The following is an 18,442-nucleotide window of genomic DNA, read 5'->3' on the forward strand; positions in this document are numbered from 1 at the left end:
TCATTCTAACACCCAATTAATTCAGTCTGGTCAGCAGTGTCTCCATCGTCAGTCACCCTGTGAGAATTCTTTACATGTGCATAACCCTACCGCAGTATGCGGAAAACTACGGAAGAGAGGGGACTATTGATGCCGGCAATTTACTATATATGGGAGTTCTCGGCGCTTCTTTATGAGGACCTGTGCCGTTCTAAGTGGAACAACGCCAAAGGCCTGATCCGTAACGCCGGTAAATTTGGTATGTTCTCACAGCCTTCTTCCCCGGAGGTACGGTAACAACAGTCGGATGATGCAACGCCAAAAAAAAGAACATAACAAGCTAACAGATATACTAATTCCCTTTGAAGAAATAAACGTCGCCTCCCTCAGTTTAAATTCACAAACACTGGAATGTCTAAGGAGACAGGGAAATTTAGTGTTAATATAGATGGGTCTTATCATTGTGGGCATGTATTTGAGGTACCCTCTCGACATCAAAACTGCTTGCATTTTGAATGTCTCGGAGTTTAAACATATTAGTGACCACTTGCGGACAAATCAGTCCTGCGATTCACCAAGAGTAACCAACCATTGATCTATGGTCGAATGCTTGACACTATGAATCATCACGAGGATCTCTACCAACTTTGGTTCAGCGGATGTGTTGGGAAAACAGTTTCAGTTCTAGCGGTTGGCCTTGACCACTTTTCAGTTACCAGGCCTTTGGGAATTGCACGGATGTTTTTCTAGGAAGGTCTAACGTTTGAATGAAACATCTATTAGGTTATCGACTATATTGTGCACACCACCCGATCATCTACATTTTGTAACAAGATAAACTATCCGATACAAAACCCAGAAGCTGTTTAGAATTCTAGTAAATTCTGGAGAGTTAGTTCCAGACCACTGGCTGAAAGAAGACAGAAAACAGTCTCAGAGAACAAGTTGGCATGATACTCTCATAACCTCCACCGCTAAGACATTACCACGTTGTCATGTGGCGTTCTTGTCACAATTTCGGGCATCTATCTATGAAGTAGCTTCTTGAAATCTTCCCAATTTTAGAAGGCCACTTTAGTGACGGCTTTATTCTGCATGGAATTGCGTGGTACTGGGTAGGAATCATGTTCAGAAATCCGCTCTCAGGCTCAATTGCAGACTTATACGATGCTGATATCGGTAACGCCAGCCAGCCAGGAATACTTACATCAGGATAATCGACCCAATAACCTTTACTCTGGGTCGAGATATTTCTTGGACACATGATTGGGTCTGTGTATCCACTTATATTGACACACGGAGCTAAAGTAGCAAGATAGAGAAGCAATATTCGCGTCCAATTCATCTGTGCATTCTCCCCTACACATATATCCCGTATTTCGTGAGTCGCTACCAAACGGCCGGTATCTCAATGGCTGCTTTTGAGTAAAGATGTTACAGAGAAGGGATTATTCGACACCTGGCTTAAACAAGGAAATAAACAAGCAATGATACGAACCGGCTGTACTTCCCTAACATTTCTTCCTCTTAAAAGTGGAACCAGAACACCAACATAGTTACCGGCTAAAGTCAAACGTCTGCGCCGGTTGACATGTATCCTTGAAAATATCAATACGGCGATAGTACATACATGTTGAGTAACCTCCATGGTTATAAGCAATAAAACAAGGCCCATCGGCCTCTAGAATGTTCGTCGTATTCTTTAACCGCGAAACGGAACAAATCATAATCTTTAAGTACAATATTACCTAAATATCTAACCGGCAAGCTTTATCGTATCATCTTCATCCATAATGCTGTTATCTAAAATCCGTAGTCTCTTCAAAGTCTACATACGTATATACCACGCAAGGTCAGCCAGTCGGCGCCGTGGCCACTCAGTCGCCATTTCCCTTGGCAATCCTCAATACGGAAAGAGGATTGAAGAATTAGTATATAAGTACATACTCCTCTTAGTTTTGGAAAAACTAACTTCATTTGTTTATTGCCAAGAAAAGCGGCGACTAGCCGGTATGAATTTTAATAGAGACCTTAATGCTGGGTCATATAAGCATAAGTTTCCCCTTATTTTTCAAGGTTACCCGTGCTTGTAATTGCAACGGTAGGAGCAGACTCACAACCACTCACAGCTACAATTCATTGGTGGGTCGGAGGCCAGGGTTAGCACATAGGTATTATAGCTACTCAATTACACCAGACGTTGACGGTCTACTGGTATTATATGCTTACGTACACTTGAGTAATAGTGTGGTGTATTTATGTAATCACTGCTCTGCAGGGGATTGGACACCTCCAACACATGGGTGGTCAGACCAACTTAAATTAATCATCAAAATCTTGCCTGGGTAGAGGTCTGGCCTCATCCGGGCTGATGTTGAGTAAACAAGCTCAGCTATGGCAGGACGGATTTAAAGTTGTATGGAAATCAAAGCAACTTGTTACCCCCAGGTGCATATATATACACGGCCCTATAATTTTCATCTATCAAGACTCAACGAGGAGACACGGTGAATCAAAAAAAGATTCTCAGGAGCGTTTTCTACGGGGAAACTTGCAGCCATTGCAAGAACCAGGAGAGCAAGCCTGTTGTTCAAGAAGGGTTAACCTGGGGTCGAAGAAGCATACCGCAAAATCTGAGAAAAATCGTTGCGAGACAGCAGGGGTATAGGCCAACTAGAGGCAGTCTTTGGACGTCAATATGCAAGTTTTGGTGTAGAATATCCTTGCTGCGGCGCAACGAAATTTCTCAGATTTTACGGTACTCGGATTGTACGGAAGTCCTCTTGGACCTCGCAGTAGATATTTCATGGAGGCGAATATAGACCGGTTTCGCAATTGTACTCTACCCATACCCTGCGGTGAAGTCCTATCGTACAACAAAGACTATTACATTACTTCCGGATTGAGTTCGCCGGTCAACAGTCTGCCACAACTGATTATCACAATTTGAGTCGACAAGCTTTAGAGGCCAGCACGCATTACGGGTTACCTGGCCAAGATTCATGGCTTGAGGTGCCAACTGTTAATAAGTTTTTTTCGCTTAGAAACTTGAAATGGAATATATTACTCGAGACATCTCGAGTGCACCAACCCCGGAGAACTGCAAGGCTCTAACACTGTCTAGGTAACCGATCTTCTGGTTTCTGCGGATTAATTGGACAGACCCTTTGAAGCCGACAAACCAGAATCCCAGGGTCTCGAGCCATACCGTTCCATGGTGGCAGAGAAATCTAAGAGTGACCCTCTGTGATCCGGGAGCGGAATAACCGTGATAATAGGGGGGCGTGATGTCTCCAACAGGCGCCTGTCTTGCCAATCAGGGCCCGCGTCGCCAGTTTAAGACAAAGAAGTCGTTACGAATAGGCCAGAGCCGACAGGAAACCCTCGGTCCAGCATGGTGATATGTGATCACCCATGTAGCTAACACTAAAGCCCATAAACACATGGCTATGGAAGCGTCTATACTTGAATATCAACTTAGGCAAAAATGGTCTGGAAATGATCCCCGCTGGTTTAGACATTTCGCGACTGGATTTCTGCATATTCCGGTTCTTGTATATACTTCCCGAGTATCTGATAGATGCCCTGGAAAAAACCAGGGGAGTCACACGCCTTGTCCCGTACATACACAGATACATGTAGTTAGCATATTACCTGGGTAGTCTAAGTTTACTACCAGGGTTCAACTACAACGGCTCTTTTTTTGCCTTATGTATGGAGTTTATTATACTCCCAAGCTTCTCTACTGGTAACATCGGTGAGCTTAGCGAAAGTGTGGGCGGACAGCTTGTTTTTACCCCAGATGACGGAAGGTCGGAGCCTGATCCGGGATTCCTCAATATCCCCCCCAAGTGAAGTTCACGTTTCAAGGCAAGTTTTCAGGCAGAACGTACTGAGAATTTTTTTTTCTTTTTGTTTAATAGAACGTACTGAGACAACATTAGGCAATAAATTAAATGCTTACTTACGCTGCCAAGTTTATCATACCGGCCTAACTATGGGAATATCAGAAGGATCCTAGAACACGATTGTGGAGATGCGTGTGATCGGTTCCAGAACCAGCTATAGGTCTGCTTTATTTATCACTCGAAATAAGGTTGACGAGTGATGAATTATGACTTAGCATGAACTCTAGACAAGTCAACGGACTTACTCAAATCCATGAGAACTCTCCATAACAATCGCGGATAGGTGATCGGAAGATTAAGTTTGGCCGATAAGTCTAAATCAGCCGACGCAAGCCTAGATATAGGTCTATCAAGCTAAAATGTTGACCTCAAGAGCTGCACATACCTCGGAAGGATGAGTTTGGGCCTCCAAAAGCTCGGCCTTCAATCCAAGCTGCATCTTGCTGAAACTTCCCACAAGGTTATCTGAACCGTGCCGCTGTAGGAATCGGCTTTACAAGGTTCGGGATATATATCAGGATAAGATGATATCGCATGATCCTTGTTCCTTTTTCTGGCCTTTCTGTTGTCTAGATGTACCCTGGCGGGTGCAGTGGACGTTCGTGATAATTAGATACAGAATTCAAAAGAAAACCATAAGATCACATAGTCGTACTCCAGGTTAGGATACGGCTGAGCAGGGTCCCTTTCTGTGACTAAAGATTGCAACAAAGCTTTCCGGACAGACTATGGCCGGTTCGCCTGATGCATCAATTCACGCCTTACAGAGTGTCGAAGTTGTGTTCCTCTCTGCCGCTACTTCCAAGGTAGGTACCTTCTCCGGTCGATTTATGGATTTAGACAATATGATTCGACAAGAATGTTAATGCCAACAAAGATGTTTGGCGAAGAAAACAAGCGTTTCGGGAAATGGAGAAATTGAAAGACATGCTGTTCCTTATTATGTCTCTAATTCCCCACAGTCAATAGGCGTGTTTGACGTGCGGCCGTTGTTTCGCACTCCGGCCCGCACATACGCACTCAAAATTATTTCACACGTAGCCATAATTCTCATTCAAAGCTGGAAAAGTTAGTAGGTACTCGTTGCATACACACATGTCATCCAATTAGGATCGTTCTCCAGCCCCCCCCCCCCCCCCGGGGGGGGGGTGAAAATGTAGTTATATTCCTGTGTCATAAACAGGTAGATTTGAAGATTGAGAATAGATTAGGGTAGAGGGCCCCTTTGTTTCTGCACCTGCGTTGACGATCCCCTAAGCTGTCACCAAAAAGTGTGGCTTTGCTAATAAATCCTTTGATTTAATTCCTTATCATTTATTGGAACTAAACCTCGGCAACTGACAACTTATAGGATACCGGTATATATATGTGTCTGATCACTAATCACACGACCGAGTCTCAGGTGACGCTCAACAGCTGCACGCAACTGGTCACCTTTTCTTGCACACCATTTTCTGCGGTTTTTCGTCATTGGGCATAAGTATCTGTGGTGCTAGAAAAATACAGGCTGAGTTGAACAGGACAATTCCCCGCAATAATCAGGGGTAGCAGTTGTTGATGGAACTCTAGGGGTGCTGGATCAAGTCTCGAAAGTCTTTTTGAGGATGATTCTGCACTTTCTTATTGTACTACACCGCCCCATATATACACAAAAACTGGGTTTACTACGGACGATTGAACGCGGCGGCTATTTGCGCATCAACATAGGACTTGAGAGCATCCAGCTTTATTTTTGAGTTGACTAGACATGGCATAGGAACTTGATGCACTTGTTGACGGTTAACAATATCCTCGGTTCTTGGTTGACCCCCACTTCCAGCATTCAGCCCTAACTTGATCAGTAATCCAAGAAAAAATAGTAGCGAGTGATAGAATATGACACAACGACTTTGGGGACATAATCAATGAGATATTAATGAGAAGAATTCTTAGGTTAGCGTTATGCACAGATACTGTCTCGTGATAAGAACACATATTTCCCTTCTAGTTATAATTAATCGTGTCCTTTAGAGACCTATTTGCTGTTTTCATGTTTGTTCCAGATGGCCTTGATGGTGTAATCAATATGGGAGTACTCGCCGCGGGAATAACTTTCCGCCGCCACATCTGGATCTTACCCGTTTTTCAAGCGAAGTACATGTGAGTTCTCTAATCTGAGCCAGTTCGCGAACCATTTTGCTTAACTTCGAGAAGTACCCGGAAACAGCTACCAATTTGGAAACACGCTTACGTTCGGAGAAGCCTCTGGCCTTGTACCTCGTTCTCAGGCTTATTTACAAATATCCCCCGGCTTTGGGAATGCTGACAGAACCGTATATATTGATCTAGTAAGTCTTTGACAGGACTATTTTCTTTCCTCATGGAGACGACATCAGGGAAGTTATATGGTACCACAAGTGTCAAACGCAGCGAAACGTCTTTCGCTAGCTTTCTACTCAATAGTCTTGGTGATGATTCAGTTCATGAAGCGTCAACCATGCCGGCATTGAGTGCGGTGCCATGTAGACACACGGCCCCGGCTTTTGGAACACCGATAGACCCGCGTGTCACCACAAGATGATTTATATCTGGTAGATCGTTTCTCGCAGGTGTGGTGTCAACAGGCATGGTATCACAAACACCAAACTCTTTAGGGCCTCTCGATCGCTAATTCGGTTTCAAAGGGCTCGGATCAGGAGCCAGTCATTGACCCATGGTTACAAAACAGCCCGTACAAGATCCAAAAGTCTATGAACCAAAAAGCCCAGGACCGGGGCGGAAAGCGGAATATATGAATCATAAAACCGCTATAGCTGCACGCACCTCACCCCTGATATGTGTACTTTAACATGACACAGATGCATAGCGCGGTAAAGACTCAGCAATGGGCAAATGGTTTTGTAACAGCCATAATCAAATAGATTGCTAACTAGCAGTCGCTAGATACACGGAAGTCGGATTCAGGCGGGAGAACAATCACGGGCCTGCATGAAACGTGGAAAGGGCCACAAATAACCCGCGCAAGCAAGATCGAAGCCCTACCTATCATGGCTCCGCGGTGAGGAAAATGCAGTTTCACATTGCCCTGCAGTGATAGAAAAATGCCGAGATGGCATAGATGCCCTAAGGGCGCATAAATATAGAGTTATTTATCACCTAAGGCACCCTCATTTGGCATAGTTACTTGTCAATCGCGCACGTACGTGCATGCACCGCCAGCCAAGCCTAGGCCTAATTAACTACCGGTTACCGTACGTATTTACCATAGCACTTCCAAAACCCTCTGGAACTTCAAACAGCAAACCCTCAACTAAGGATTTGTTCCTTTTCCAATTTCAAACCGGACCGGGTCGGTTCGAAATGGGCCCGGGTGTTATTGAGTTTGCTATCATTGACACTTTAACTCCATCAACCAGCAGAGCGGCCGTTTTTACCCACCGGCACCGAGAAGAGAAGTTCTACTCCTTTTAAACCATGCGTTAAACCTGGGGTCAAGGAAGATCCAGGCAACTAAATATCATTGGCGAAGCCCGAGAACAAGCCTAGTCCGACTCCGAACTGCGGCGGTAGGCCGCGCGGGCTGAACACAGGGTAAAGCTCCCTCATCCACTAGTGTGCACACTCTGAGCTATCAAAGTTCTGGTCGCTGGTCAAGGAAGAGAGATGATGTCATCAGAATCTTTCAGCGCGTCCTATTTTGTTGAGCTTTGGTTTCCGTGCCTGACTGTCCGTAATACGGGCCGCCTCCGGGTGTGTCCTTGACTATACCCCCCAGATGATTACATTCAAGAGGGCATGGACGACATAGATATTTACAAAGCTTAAGTACTATATCGTATTATATTCAATCGAGCCTTCGTTCTCTTCCGCATCCACAGCTATTTGGATGGGGTTAAATTGTCGAGTGATATTTCATGTCTCAACCTTCATCACATCTGACATATTTTATAAGGTGGATCTTTCAGAAACGCCCATATTTTACTATTCAGCGAGCCCGGCTGGGTATTTCTGATTGATTATCCTGCCCGAAACCACGAACGATGGTAGAAATCATCTCATCGGTCAATAATTAAAGTGAATGCTACAAACCGTATCAATCACTCTAATCTTTCTCATCTATTATGATCTCATTGAAAACTCTTAATCTGGCTCATCATAGAGCCACAATACAAACTAAGTAGTTTCGAGTCACTGGAAATGCGCTGGAAAACCATTATTAAGCAACATTAAATAAGGTAAATACCATCAAGTGTATTTGAGCTTAGGTATAGGCTTCCCTCTCTGGTGCGTACTATATGGCTAAAACTAGTGAGAATAAATAGATATCTTGGAGCCACTTTAGAATAGTTACTCATGGAGGGAGCGATGATAGAATAATAGAAGAACAACCCTACTGGGCCATCTGCTGTTGAGTATTTATGGGGAAAACGTAGATTCTACGCCATATAAAGTGTTTGAGGAAATTTCCAGAACAAACGTTTGAAAGGTGTGATTGAACTTGTGGTAAAGGTCGACCAATGGAAACTTTCATAATTTCTACTAGAGTATGGCAGACATGAATGATATTGGCCCCGCAATATACCATCATGTCCTTTGAGTTATACTTGGACATATCCCTACAACTACATAGCACCATTATTTTTAATTTCTCAACTATACAAAACCACATCCGCCAAAATCACCGCCCTACTCGGCACCAACAGCCCCCTTAAAACTTCAAACGTCTCTTCAAAAACTCCACCATCGTAGCCAGTATACCTTCAAACACCTCATCCTCAAACACATCAAAATGGCCGCCATGAAACAGCTCAAACTCCTTCGGCTGCCTCGCCTTCTCAAACATGCCTAGCTCCACGTCCGGCACCGTTATCATGTCATTGTCCGCCTGGAACATCAACCACGGCGTCGGCGCCACAGCCTCAACATAGCCCGACGGGTCGTATGTCTGTAGATTGAATATGCTCTGCAGCGTATGTCTGTTCTCCCAGTTTGGCGCCACGGTGGCCTTCAACCTCAGGAGAAGCGAATTTGCGTCCGGGAACGGCAGGAATGCTGGCTCATCCCGGCTAGGACTAGTGATTCGGCCGTACGTGGGTTCCTCGCCCCTGGCGCGGGCTTCGCGGTCGTCCATGAGGGTCTTGTCTAGCCCGGCTCTGGCATCGCGGAGGACCATGCGGTTGAGTAGGCGGACACTGGACAGCATGGGTGAGACGGTGACGAGGGCCTTGACTCTTCTGTCTACTGCGGCGACTCTAACGCCGTGGCTTCCGGAGAGACTGTAGCCCCAGATAGCGATCTTGGTGGGGTCGACTTCGGGGAGACTCATGACGTAGGATATGGCCTCGTGCGTGTCTTTGGCTTGGTTATGGCCATCAACCTCGAAGCGCGGGGTGCCGTCGCTGGAGCCGAAGCTTCGGTGGTCGTAGACAAGTGAGGCGAGGCCGATTTCTTGGAAGCGTTCGGCGAGGGTGTCGAGGTACATTTCTTTCACGAGGGACCACTGATATGGGTACTTTTTAGTTTGGTTACATAGCTATAAGAAGGTTTGGGCTCTTCATACGCCGTGTGTAATGATTATTGCAGGTGTCTTTTTGTCTTTGGTTCCTGCTGGGTAGAACCAGCCACGGAGAGTCAAGCCATCGAGGGTCTTGAACTCGATATTGCGTCTTTCAGGACATCTACCCATTTTTTTCAACGTAAAGGCTTCAATTGGGATGGATGGACCTGGTTTATAGAGAACCTGAGGTATGTTTCACTTCTAGTGCGAGATTTCTACTCCTTTATATACCTCTCCAGCTCTCTCCAGCGTCAAATCATGACACGACGACACCATGCCACAATCCTTCCCAGAAGTTGCCTCGGTAGTTATACGCATATTAATGAAGGGGAGGTTTTAGCATCTGCTTCTTGATGTCTTGTCTTGTGTTGGAGAATGGATCATCATGGATAAGCCTGGCGCGTTCGGAGCTGGTCTCACGATATGAAGAATTACCCCACACCAAAGCTTCTCGCTTCAGCTGCAGCCCTATCGATAGGAAATAAAATGAGCGGTTGTGGCTTTGAAATAGTAAGCTGACAAACAGACTTTCGTAACTAAAGAGGATATATAGCCTGTTGTTCCCCAATCGAGGTCTAATCGCTGTTCCTGATGACGCTTTTCGGCTGCCTTTCGGAACCTTTCCCTACCGCAAACCAACAGGACAATGTCTACTTCGGGGTTATTCATTTATTGCCTTATTCCTCATTCTCGCCTACATGCAATAAGCTTCATGGGTCCCCTGCTATTAGGCCATGTCAAGCGAATAGTACATGAGACACTAAACCTCATCTGGAAGTGATAACTGCTGATATAACATGCTCTGCTTCTGAAGACGGTACTTGAGTTCCTGCTGTACGGAAGAATTCAATTCCGACGGGAATATGTGTTTTGAAAGGACCTATCATTCAAGTTTTACTCAAACTAAAAGGACATACGACGCGACGCTGTATCAGAAGAACTGGCGCATATATACTTAAGACTTGATCAACTGAGCTCAGGGGCGCTGAAAAGTCAGACTCATGGAAATCGGGTAGCTTATTGAACAACCTTGCGTTCTAAGACAGTCGGACTACTCTCCGAGATATAGTAGCCAGCGATTGAAGTATTCACGGATAGTTATGTCTTAGACCCCTGTCTCAAGGATTCTGATCACCATCCGGCAGGACCCGTAATTGTCATTATCATATAAGTTACACACATATATGTACACCGGCCAAGCAAATTGGTTAGGAGCGCTTCAGATGAGACAAATCGCAGTTGGTCATCAATTCTATGAACCTTCACCGCAACGTATCCGTATTAAAAATCGTCTTAGAGCACTAAACCTTCATAGGTTCAAGGAGATGACGAGCTGAAGACTGCAATTTCGTCGCCTCGGTAGGAAGATGTCTTAACACCGAATGACGGGCTTAACCATATATAAAGTTATATTCAAGCTGAATCCCTTTCGTTGCGGTCCACAAACAAAGATATAAGTCGCCACTCGGAGCGATAGAATTAAGGTTTGATGCCGCCCGTGTCACTACAGTACCATTGTCGGAATCCTGGATATCCCTAATGAATCAATCTATAAATCAAACCCGTGCGACTATAAACAAGAATAATCACAGGCCATCACTCGGAGATGTGATTACGTAACCGAGACAGAACACTTTCTTAGCTGATGAAGCTACCAAATTTTGAGGACAGAGAGCGTAGTAGTGTGAATACCGGCCTATAGTAGAAAATAGATATTTCCAATAGTAATAATTAATATCCAGAGATTTCTGTAGGCCTAGGGTTACACTGTTTAGACTAGCCTTAAGGCCGTCGGCCCGGACGTCTTGGTCCTTGTCGGTTTCAGCCCCTACTGGTCATATGTACTCCGGGCCTAGCCGATATTGAGACCGGTCTTGATGATGTTATATTCACTGTCCTCGCTCTTTGTACGGCGGAAGTTGTGACTCGGAAGGGGCTGCGACTAGTCCGAACCACCTGTGTGACCTTCGTCCTACTCCAATATTTTATATGGCCGCTCATGCAAATGGTTAGTAAAGCCCGATATTATGACTCATGTCTTTACAGTGTATTCTAGTCTCAACGTAAGCCGGTCCGATCTGGGCTATCGATTACTCTATTAATAGCTTTCATTCGCTACGAACGAGAATACGGGAGTACGAGTATACGAACTTTGTTACCCCCCATTTATTAGTTGAGTGAATCAGCCAGGAGAGTCTTGATGATTAGCACAGAAGAACTCAACCACCCACTAAAGCCTATGCATGATACTTTCGATGCTGAAACCCAAATGAGCCTGTTTGCTTCAACCCCTCGGCACTCCGGCCCAAAGATCAACAGGTTTTGAAGACGCGGAACAGCTCTTGAACAGAATCGTTCTGGCCAACAAAACCTGAGAAACATAACCCAAGCGGGAGGCAGAAAACGAAAGTGATAGGATGGTGGGGGTAGGGATATCCACGGTAAGGGGGGGCGGGGGATGGAGTAGTTAAATTATGATGTGCATCAAAGAGATGATGAAGGATGAAATTGATGGAGTGGAGATTGATATGCTAATAATAAGAGGTAAATGGGGCTGATTGTAGATGAAAACGTAGGTATGTAGATGAAGATGAGAAGAGCGGATGGAGGGAAAAGAAGAGGCAGCAGAAAAAGAAAAAGAAGAAGTAATGTGCGGTGCAAACCAGTCCCGTTCCAATTCAAATGGTTAGGGCTATACCTACACACGGCACGTATACTAGACCCGTTCCTAGGATCGATACTAATTCCTACATGTACTGTGGTTGCTGTGTAGCCCGTTATGTAGGCTACATGTACGTACAAGTACAAAGTATACACCTGGTCTCATGCCGCTCCCATGTACAAGCAGCTCGCCTGCTCACGTCAGTATGTGATGTAAAACAACGATATCAGTGGCTGGAGACGTCGAGCCCAGGCTATAGCTGGAAAGCAATCATATATTTTTACCATGCGGCCTTTCGGCCAACTCACAAAATATCACTCGCTTTTGTTTATGAGTGTACGTGAGTTTGATCGTTTGGCTCCAAAGAGCGATATTGATAAATTTTGGTACGTATAAGAGGTGTATAACGGCTCTTTTTTTGATGGCTTTTTAGAGTGGCCTATACTAGGCCACGGTAGCTACTTCCAAACACATCTAAATAGTATAATCTTCCTCCTTGTGGTCAGGAAGCATTATGATTGGTTGATTTTCTTCTACCAGGACTGCTATGCAGTGTAGATAGTGGACAAAGAGCCACTCCCGAGTTCGGAAGGGATGCGACATCCACTTTCGTAGGTAGGTAGTTTGTACTGACTATTAATATAGATCTATAGATATCATGGATGACTGGCTTCGTAGATAGAATGGACATTACAATATCCACTCAGAGGTCGTACATAGATTGGACAGTATATTTCGCTCTCTTAGGCTTAAGCTTTAGCGAATTTGCGGCCGGAGGCTGCATTCCACTTGTACTTACATATAAGCATTCAGTAGTTAGACATGAAATCAACACAATCTGACGAGGGACAAATTTGACACACCACTCAAAATCAACAAATTCATGTACCATGAATTTGTTCACAGGGCTATATAGCTGATCTCTGTTAGTTGTGTATCGATATACCTTTATGGACTCATGCCTATATTTCGAGAATTGGAGAACGAGTACACACAATAAACCGGTGACTACACTTCACGTGAATCCCACGAAGAAATCGAGACTGTATTTGAGCCGGTAGATAGTTGATCCTCGAATATACCTCATCTTTGCCTTGAAGGACATCTAGTACTGTAGGAGATATAATATATCTCTCCATATAGAACGTGAAGGCGGCAGAGGTCTTGACTCATGCACAAAGGGCTGAAAATCATGACCAGAAGATGAAATAAATCCGCCTTGATAATGTAAAAATTCGGAAAAAAGAAATGATGCTGAAACGTCAGGTACCAGCCTCCTTTCGGAGCCCAATGAAGGACGGTTCAGTGTTCATAATGCGCCGTAAGGGACTTGAACCCTTCCCAGTTGCTAACATTGATAATGGAAGGCAACTATGCTACCCCTGCACCAACGGCGCTTGAGAATAGATGATGGACTAGAAAATTTGAAGGAACATGTCACTAGTATCATCGCGCTAGTAATTGTGATCCTAGTACTTGCATTAGTGAATTGCTTGGTTAAGACTAAACGCTAAAAGGACATTATCTACAGTTTAGCTGGCACCACATGGAAATAAACTTATATTCCAGACATTGGACCTTAAACCTAGATCTGATAACCCTACATCGGTACATCTGATGAGGTTGAAAGTACTTGTGAACTTCAGGACACTATCCCGCCATAATGTCTTGCAAAGGGAATTATAAATCCTTTTTACCGCTCATTTCACTACCGTTATCAAGATATTCAAACCTCTAGGGGTACAAATAACACTCTAGCTAAAGGAGCCATATTGGTTCTCCAGGTATCTATTCCCCACCCATAGAAATAAAAATAAAAGCATAACCCAAACACACCCGTGCATTCATCATACCTCGTACAGACCCAATTAAACGTATACAGAAAGGCTAAAATATAAAAATATCCATACAAGAAAAGAAACTCAACTAAAGTTACCCTTCGCCAAAATGCCCAACACACTCTGTCTCTTCAGTCCCTCCTTCTTCCTCTCAATCTTCTTCTTCGCCTCCCTCTCATGCACAACCTTACTCCTGAGCTGCTCTCTAGACTGGAAGTTGATTGAGGAGCTCGCCTTGCCACCCCTCTTCACAGCACCCTCACCCTGACCAAGAGTCCTTTCAGTCCCGACAGAAGACTCCGAAAGACTGCTTGATGTGGTGCGGCGAAGAAGAGTTGGTACTTTGAAGGTTGAGGCATTGTTTGAGGTTTGGAATGCAAGCTTAGTGGTATTACTGGTAGCACTATTGGAGCGCGCAACAGCGGAACGGTCGATGACGCTGCCGATACGCTCGCGGCGGAGCACAGCTGTCTTGTCTTCTTCTTCATCCTCATCCGAGAAGTCGATTTGGGAGTCCCTTTCTTCGACGAGGAAGGATAGTTGCTATGAAAGAGTTAGTCATGGACTGTCACTCGGACGATAACACCGGGGTTTTGGGGGGGGGGGGGGGGCAAATTACCTCTCGAATTTGGGCCAGTGATGTAATCTTACTTTTGGCCTCCGTCCTTCTACTATTCGATGCTTGCAAGGATGCGGCCTCCTTACTCCTTTCACCCCGCTGCTCATCCTCTGCCAGCGGGACCGGACTCGCCTCCTCACTTTCTTCGAGTGTCTGACTCTGAGAGACACCATCCGTCTGCGATACCATGCCCAACTCGATAAACAGGTCCTCCTCACCTCTATCCAAAAAGTCCATCTCCTCATCTCTATCGCGATCCTCAATCGCCGCCAAAAACGCCGCTCTCTTAGGATTAGCAGCGATCTTTTCGATATTCTCATCCTTGAGCAGCTCCTTCCTCATCTTCGCAATCTGCCTTCGTTTCGCAGCTCTGCGTCGTGCTTCCGCGTCGTCTTCGTCTTCAGAGTCGTCGAGATCGAAGTTGGCGCCGCGCTTTTTGCGTAGCAATCCGGATTGCATATCCTTGAGCAGCTTGGTGACGTCTTTAGCATCCTGCGCCTTTTCACGCTCGGCGTAGAAAGCAGCCATGGCGTTTTCGTCAACGGTCTCGCCGTTGGTGTCGTCGACCATGTCCTCCATCTCGCCGTCGTGGTCGTTATCGGCATCGTCATCGGAGGCGCCACCAATTCCGGCATATTCATCTTCCGACTCCTCGGCTTGTTCATGCACCATGCCTTTGGCTTCACTCTTGGATTTATCAAAGTCGCTTGGTTTCTTTGGTTTCTTTGTCTTCTCAGCCTGCTTCTTTGATGACCTCTTCATCAAGTCAAAGAGATTGGCAACATCCGGCAGCTCCTCTTCTTCCTCCTCAGCAGCAGAGTCAGCTACTCGCTCCTCGTCTTCCTTTTCTTCGTCAGAGAAATCCATATCCTTCCTCACCAACCGCCCCCTCTTCTTCTTCGGTATACCGAACTGCTCATTCAACACCTGTGTTGAAATTGTACTAGGTACCTCTGGCTCCGGTGTAAACCTCGGCGGTGCTGGAGTATTCATGATCGTGAAGCCCTGATCCTGCGTTGGATCTGGCATATCCTCTTCATCCGACCCATACTGCAGCGACACCTTCGGCATCTGCTGCGAGTCTTCTACGGGCCATTTCTGGCTTTGTGAATAGTCGAGCTTGAGCTTTGCACTCTCGTCCTGGCTCTGGCTCTGGGTCCCGTCGCCAAAGTCGAGAATCTGTGTGTTTGGCAACATCTCGCCCGCGTCGCGCCGGAGAAGATTGATACGGTCTTCGGGTTTAACGGCCTGGGAGGCGGCGACTTGTACGTCATCAGGATTGCCCATGGTGCTTTCGAATAGCTGGGTCATCCCCATGCCCATCATCATTGGCGGCTGGGCATTAGGCCGGCGGAAGATGGAGGGAATCTTCGATTCAGCTGGTTTGGGAGCGGGTGGGGCCTCTTCTTCTTCGTCGTCGGAGACAACACACATCTTCTTGCGTTGCTGCTTCTTCTTTTTCTTGAGGGGTGCGAACTCACCACCGTCGCTGTCGTCGGAGGCTTCGTCGTCAATGTACGCCGATGGCATTTCAGAGAGGCGTGGCGTTGTATTTGTAAGAGGGCGCATGGAGGACAGACTGAAGACGGGGGTACTATTTGGATCCTCGTGTTCCCCATCCTCTCCCTTCTCATCGTCCGAGAAATCATTGACATCGGGTTTCTCCTCACCCTCTTCTACATCCTCCATCTCCTCTTCATCGTCACCTTCCTCCTCAGACCCCGACAAAAGCTCAATAATGGGGTCCTCTTCATCACCATCCGCCCAATCCTCGTCTTCCTCATCGTCATCATCAACATCTAGCCCTTTCTCCAATTTCTCTTGCCTCTTCTCAGCCCTCTTGATCTTGAGCGCCTCCTGCCTAGCTTTCTCTAGGAGATCGTCCACCTCGGCCTTCTCCTTCTCCCTCTCTTCAGCGGTAGGAACAATGATCCCCTTCGCTCGCAGCTCCTGGATATGTTCCTCTCGTTCCATCTCCGCCTGCTGCCGCCCCTTCCGCACCAGCTCCATCTGCAGCTCTTTAGCACTCAACTGCCCCGCCTTCTTAGCCCGCGGTGGCGATGGGCGCCGCACTTTCCGCAGCTCCTGGATCATCTTCTGGCGCCCAGCAAACGCAGCTTCTGCTGCGGAAGCCTGATCTGGTAGGATCTCGAGGTCTGAGTCGGAGTCATCGGCGGTGTTTGTAGTAGGGAGTGAAGGGAGGATTACACGGACGGGTGGTAGGGAGAGTCGTTTTTTGGTATCAGGGGGAGGCGCTTTACCTTTGCCTTTATCGAGGCGTGGTGGACTGAAGACTACTTCTTTGCCCTTGCCCTTATCAAGGCGGGGTGGGCTGAAAGCTACTTCTTTACCTTTGCCTTTACCGAGAGAGATTGGAGGGCCGTTATATACCGCTTTGCCTTTGCCCTTATCGAGCTTCTTTGAGGGTGTTGCGTCTAGGTCCATGGCTTCTAGCTGCGAATTTGGTACCGGGATCTCTGCATCATCCATCGTCGTGTCTTCGATCCTTTCCACTATCGTTTGCTCTAAGGGTAAAACTTCAGGCTTAGGCTTCTCTATAACACTCTCAGCAGAACTATCCACCGCCGACGCAGTGCGGAAATTGAATTTTTCGAACAAGCTCTGCTTCGTTATCTTTTTCCGCGTTGTCGCCTGATGCGCCAATTGCATACTCCGTGCCATGCGCTGTGTCTCTTTATGTATCTCCTCCATTGCCTTCTTTCCCGCGCGCCGTCGACTTGGCGCCTTTTGCGAGTTGGCATAGTGATTTGTATCCGAGCCACTGTCTTCTTCGTCATCCTGTTCTACTCGGTTCTTGAGGCGCTCAGCTTTAGCAGCAGCTGCAGCAGCTTCTCGGGCTTCGCGCTCTGCTTTCTTTCGCGCAACTAGGGCGGCGAATGCGGCAGTACCACGCTGGGCGGAAATGGGTGCTGTGTCTTGCTGTTCCTCCTCTTCATCATTACTGTTGTCTGCCTCTTCTACGGTTGGTGTAGCGGTGGGAGAGGGTGTGGGGGATGTACGTTTCTGTTTAGGCGAACGTTTTCGGGTTGGGGCTGGTGTGGCATCTTCCTCAGAGTCTTCTTGGTCCTCCATCTCTGCATCGCTAGGCTCTTCGTCTCCACCAAATACACTGCGATGTTCGCGTGGTCGAGCTGGCGCCGGGGCTTTTTTCGTCTTCGCCTGTGCCTTGTGTGCAGCCATCATTCGCGCAGCGAGCTTTCCACGGGGCCGTATTTCCTCTTCTTCCTCATCATCCATATCTGAGCCCTCATCTGTATCATTCTGTGGGTTAAATAGCCGCCTCTCCTTCTCTGGCTTTTCTGTACCTAACTCTTCATCTTCGTCGTCTGAACCAAGCGCTGCCCTCAGGGTGTTCTTCTTGTCCGTGACGCCAGTGGGAGGCTTTGCAGCTTTCTTCAGGAGAACAGTGATATCCTCTTCTACATCGTCGTCTTCTGAGTCGCTGGCCATCATATCCATGAGCCTCGCAACTTTTGTTCGCGGCGTTATAATCGGCGATCCACTCATGCTGTCGCGGGAAGGGGTGCCCGGAGGCGAGGGAGTCGTTGGTGATGCCATGATGGGTGTTTGTGTAGAGGATTGGTGGGTTCAATTCACCAGAATCGTGAATTGTAAAGTTCTCTCGAAACGGCAACGGTGTCTCTGGGTAACGCGTCTAGGGGAAACGCGCCAAGGAGCTACTTTACTTTACGCGTGGGAATGACTAAGGATCGGATATCCGTGCACGTGATCCAGCGGGATGGGCTAGGGTTGCATTTTGCGGCACGTGATTGGCAACGCGGGGTCCCGAACAACAGCTACAGCAGTGCCTGGGAGAAAAGGGTCTTTAGAGGGGTTTTTCCCATTTGACGGGCTGAATGGTAACGATAGGATGCAGTA

At 46.7% G+C, this 18,442-nt stretch overlaps 2 protein-coding genes across 2 annotated transcripts; both read right to left on the reverse strand.

The window, feature by feature from the left end:
- Window positions 1-8,574: 8,574 nt before the first annotated feature.
- Window positions 8,575-9,552, reverse strand: H6S33_000895 (uncharacterized protein; the record flags this gene model as incomplete). The annotated part of the gene is made up of 2 exons (XM_044832322.1): window positions 8,575-9,366; window positions 9,427-9,552. 2 exons carry the CDS (start codon window positions 9,550-9,552, stop codon window positions 8,575-8,577), a joined length of 918 nt encoding a protein of 305 aa, XP_044700454.1.
- Window positions 9,553-14,007: 4,455 nt separating this feature from the next.
- On the reverse strand, window positions 14,008-18,121 carry H6S33_000896 (uncharacterized protein; the record flags this gene model as incomplete). Its single annotated transcript, XM_044832323.1, has 2 exons — window positions 14,008-14,466; window positions 14,543-18,121. The coding sequence occupies 2 exons, from the start codon at window positions 18,119-18,121 to the stop codon at window positions 14,008-14,010; spliced, it is 4,038 nt and encodes a 1,345-aa protein (XP_044700455.1).
- Between the last annotated feature and the right edge of the window lie 321 nt (window positions 18,122-18,442).

The sequence above is a fragment of the Morchella sextelata genome (genome assembly GCF_020137385.1).
Source record: "Morchella sextelata strain SCLS chromosome Unknown scls_1, whole genome shotgun sequence".
Taxonomy (NCBI): Eukaryota; Fungi; Ascomycota; class Pezizomycetes; order Pezizales; family Morchellaceae; genus Morchella; species Morchella sextelata.